The sequence below is a fragment of the Leucopleurus acutus genome (assembly GCF_964270905.1).
Source record: "Leucopleurus acutus genome assembly, chromosome: 2".
Taxonomy (NCBI): domain Eukaryota; kingdom Metazoa; phylum Chordata; class Mammalia; order Artiodactyla; family Delphinidae; genus Leucopleurus; species Leucopleurus acutus.
This window is the reverse complement of record NC_139143.1, coordinates 56925946-56930682: the sequence shown is the minus strand read 5'-3', so window position 1 is coordinate 56930682 and position 4737 is coordinate 56925946. Positions and strand designations below refer to the sequence as shown.

Here is a 4737-nt window from a genome sequence, read left to right as displayed (position 1 = left end):
CGCAACACTCTTCCCCTATATTTTTACCTTGACACAAAATAAAATTATGACATCATGATGGGAATACAGGACTTCTCTATTTGTATTTTTAGAACTTGTTAGATTTTTCCAAGGGTGGACTGGTCAGTCCTCGTGTTGAAGAAAAATCATTTTGGAGAACGTGTACCACCTTTCATTGTAACTGATGTGACAACTGTGTTGGTTCTAGAATCTAGAGAACAAAGTGATAGATGCTAGCTTTAGTGGAGAACCAAAAACTTTGTGCGTAGACACAAAGCCTTGATAAGCAGTCAGAAACTTTGGAACTTTTAGAACCCTCTTTTTCTTTCTTCGGTGTTAAAACTGACAGGTGCTAACGAGTGTATGTGACTCTAGAAGGCAAGGGATTTATCCAAAATTAATATCTGCTAAATATCTTGTAGTAACACTATTTGTTATCCAAGGGTATCCTGTGCCACGTTTTGCCATCATCTCCATTTCTATCGGGTTGCCCCGGAGCTTACGGGTGTGTGACGCCTTGCAAACGGTGGCGGGGGAGGGAGGAGTGTTGATCAGGGAAGGATCAGGACTTTATTGCAGAGCAAAGTCCACCACCATACTCGGATGAAAGTTCGAATGGTTTAGTTCGCTTTGGTTCCGGCAAGTAGCGCATAGGCCAGCAAGTTTAAGTACAAACAACACCGTGGCCATCCAGGCCCCCGCCGCTCGGAGCACTGGCCCCGACCCGCCGGTCAGCGGTCGCGCGCGTCGCCCCCTTTAAGAGCCTGCTCCGCGGGACCAACGTTCGAATGGCCCTGGTGCCCCTCCTCGGTCTCCGATTGGCCGCGCGAGGCGCACGAGGGCGCGGCGATCGGCCCCGGAACGGTTGGCGGCCCTTCGCTATTGGCTGTCGGGAGGCCTTTATAAGGCGCCCGGAGGCCGGACTGCCCTCAGTTAGCGACCCGACCCCAACCTGGCTGCCAAGCTTAGGTGGGGAGGGCGCAAGCCTGCGAGCGCGTCGCCGGAGCCGTTTCTATTCGGGGTCTTCAGAGATCCAGGTTCCACTCCCGGGGCGGACTCGTTGACGCCTATCGTTCCCGTCTCAGCTTCGGAAGGTGGGTCGGGGCTCACTCCCTCACCTCCGCGCCAGCCCTGGGAAGGCGAGGCAGGATGGAGTTCAAACTGGAGGCTCACCGCATCGTCAGCATCTCCCTGGGCAAGATCTACAACTCGCGGGCCCAGCGCGGCGGTATCAAGCTGCACAAGAACCTCCTGGTCTCGTTGGTGCTCCGCAGCGCCCGCCAGGTCTACCTGAGCGACCCGTGCCCCGGACTCTACCTGGCCGGTCACCCGGGGGCCCCGGCGCTGCCGCAGCAGCCCGGGGAGTCGGTGTCCGGGCCACCCGCGTGCTGGGGGGAGCCACCTCCGCCGGCCGCCTGTGCCGCCTGGCCGGAGCCCGAGCCCCAGCTGGAGCTTCCTGCCGTCCTAGAAGTGCCACGGGCGGGTGACGCGGAGCCCGCAGCCCCGGTGACGGGCGCCGGGGACACTCTTCAGGGCGGAGAGGCGGAGGCGGCGGAAGCTGCCTGGCGCCGCGTGGAGGGACCGCGAGAGACGGCGGTCGGAGGAGCCGGGGTTCCCGCCGGAGGCTCAGACGTCTTCCCCCAGGGGCCTGGGGCAGCGCGCCGTCCCTGGGGCTGCCCCCCGGGGGACGAGGACAAGATGAGCGCATCTCCCCGCGTGGACGGCTGCCGCGCGCCTAGCCCCGCCGGGCCCGAGCCCCCCGTGCCGCCCGCCGTCTGCCCCAGGAAGCGCGGCGCGGAGGGCGTGGGCGGCGGCCCCGCGGACCGCCCGGCGCCCGGCTCGACCCCGCTCAAGAAACCCCGCCGGAACTCAGAAGAGCAATCGGGCGGGGCGGCGGCGGCGGCCGCGCAGGAGGAGGAGGAGATGGAGACCGGTAACGTGGCTAATCTCATTAGCATCTTCGGTTCCAGCTTCTCGGGACTCTTACGGAAAAGCCCCGGGGGCGGCCGGGAGGAAGCGGAGGGAGAGGAGAGCGGTCCGGAAGCCGCCGAGCCCGGGCAGATCTGCTGCGATAAGCCGGTGCTGAGAGACATCAACCCTTGGAGCACTGCCATCGTGGCCTTCTGAGCCCTCGGGTCCCCGAGCGGGAAAGAGATTGAGCAGCGGGCGCCCCGACGTGAGGGCTGGGCCCCTCCGGCTGCGAGGACGCCCCAGAGGCCGTCGGCGCCGAGCGCGAGGAGGAGACCGGGTGCCGCCGGGCGGCACCGACTGCCCTCGGGCTTGGCGGCCGGCTGTGCGGAGCCTCTCGGGTCTCCTCTTGAGACTGGGCAGTGTGAGGCGTGTCGGAGGAGCACGATCGTGGACTTTTGTGTTTGTGTCTGTTAGTTTGTCTCGTTGAGTGAAGACTATTTTGTCTCTCTGGAGTGCATCCCCCCTTCCCCTGGGCTTGGGAGGTTGGGGGCAGACAGGGACTTTCCGCCGCCGGCGGCACCGAGAAGGAAGCGGCGAGAGAGGCCGGGCCCGGGGAGTTCCCCGTTCGCCGTCGGGGGAGGAAGGGACTTTACACAGACCCCTCATGTGAAGCTAGAACCGCACCGGGGCCAGGAGCGGCGTTTCCTCACAGGATTTCCTCAGACTAGAGGGATTTCGTCTGGACTAGGGGCTTGTGTTTCTCCCCCTCCCCACCTTTCTCTCTCCCTGAAGAAACGTTTGTACCCTGTGATCACTCTGGGAAAGGGGAGCGTTAGCGGCCCTTGTCTTCCCCACGGGGAAAATGCTTGATGAACTTCACGGCAGAGTTCAAGCTTGGAAATACGGAGTTTATAGAGAAAAGATTTATTTTTTAAAAGCTCTAGATCAGACCTACTACACAGTGCTTTTAAAAACTGTTTAAGGAAACAAAGTTTACAGACAGAAGCCCTAAGTGGAAAGACCTTATGGGTTTGTAGATAGTGACTCCAGTCTTTGTTGTATAAAGGTTGGGGGAGCTGACAAGGTTTTTGTACAGTATTTTCTCCTTCGTTGTTTTGATTTTTGTATAAAAATGTAACTACGTGTCTAACACGTATTAAATATTTTGAAGCAACTTCACCGCCTCCTTGTCTGTAATCACCTGTCTGGGTTGGGAGGGAGGAAAGTGGGAGGAGGGGAACTATGGTCCACGTGGAAAATTGAAGGTGTGGTTCTTAATATCAGTGGTTCACAGACTGGGGACATTGTTTGCTGGCTTCCCTAAGTATCGAGAGAGACACGTTTAATTTCTCCTCCACATCAAGAGGAGTGCTCTTAGATACTAATATCAGTGGTATGCCAGTTTCTTGAAACCTGTCACTGCAACTGTCTTTTCTAAAGTCTAGGTAATTTGAGTTTTTACAGCCCAGTCTTACAGTGTCTAATATTAAATAACTTAAGTGCCAACTTCTGAAGCCCTTCCCATCCACGGAAGTGTTTTTCACTTAAAATTTTTAGTTTCCTGTTAGGTCACATGGGTCATCTTTCAACTTCGTTACTGAAAAAAAACCTGACATATGAAGGAAGCTGATGAGACTGACATGCCCAGCTGATCAGGGCTACCTCTGCATTCCAGTGGATGTCAGGATGGAATTTTCAGTGCTTTAAAAAAATTTTTTTAAATTATATTTGTAGAAAGTAAATGCATCAGTGAAAGGAAATAGCTTGTGTCAAGCTAGATAAGGACAGTAGGCCAAGGAGGGCTAGACAAGTTTATTTAGCAAAACCTGATTTGCTTTTGTCACCCAAATGGTGACATCAGTGTTTGGGCCATAGGAAACACTTCGATGATGACAGCCAAGTCATCTATTGATTTTTTTTTTAATACAGTTACTGCATTTAAGAGCTTTTTGTCTAAGGCAAAATGTTCAGTATTTTGAAAGGTATTCAATTATCTATTTCAGAAACAAATCAGAGAATGGTGTCTTAAAATACGGTTGATAGCACTTAAAAAGACGGAATTGTTCTAAAACATGAATAAATTGGGTGTTTATGAGATGGGAGAAATTGAGGAAACATTAGACAAAGCTTTAAGAAAGGGTAATTTCCTTTGGGCAGAAGGAGCATATGAATGGTGCTTTGCCCTCCCTAAAGTCCTGACGGTATGAACTTCTGTCATAGCCGAGTAGGCCTGTGTTTTGACATTTTTGCAAATTTATTAGTGATTCATTAAGCCTAAGGAACTTTCTACGTTATGCTTCATCACCATAAATAATATATTCATAGAATTAAACATTCCCTAATCAGGGTCTTGTTAAAATTAGTTTGTTTTTCTTTCAGAGGTTAGTTAAGTTCTGTTACAGCCACAAGAGATCTGTTGCGTGCTGGCTGCCTAAACTGAAGATGTCCAGGGCCTTAATTCTGCAAACATTTCCTGTTGCTAGAAAGTAATGATTATGCTTGAACAGCTGTCTCAGTGCATTTTTATATTTGAAAGAGGGTAACATTCGGTGTGTTTGAGTTGATGTGTTTTGGTTGAGATGAAAATCCCCATTGATCCTTGTTTTCACATTAAGATGAACCATGGAACCATGTGTCTGCTTAATTTAGAGAAGGTAAATGGACATATCTGATAGGGAAATAAAGCTTTGTAGGAAATCAGTAAAGATCATTATCTGTTTGATTGGAGAAGCAGTATGTGTCATGGTTAGAGCTGGGACCTGGAGCCAGACTTCCTGGGTTCGTATCTTGGCTCTGCCCCTTATTAGCTGAGGGACCCTGGACAAC

The 4737-nt window shown here is 52.6% G+C and overlaps 1 protein-coding gene across 1 annotated transcript; it reads left to right on the top strand.

The window, feature by feature from the left end:
* Window positions 1–951: 951 nt before the first annotated feature.
* Window positions 952–3052, top strand: IER5 (immediate early response 5). Its single transcript, XM_082860913.1, has one exon. The coding sequence runs from the start codon at window positions 1150–1152 to the stop codon at window positions 2125–2127; it is 978 nt and encodes a 325-aa protein (XP_082717039.1). The 5' UTR covers window positions 952–1149; the 3' UTR covers window positions 2128–3052.
* The last annotated feature ends 1685 nt before the right edge of the window (window positions 3053–4737 follow it).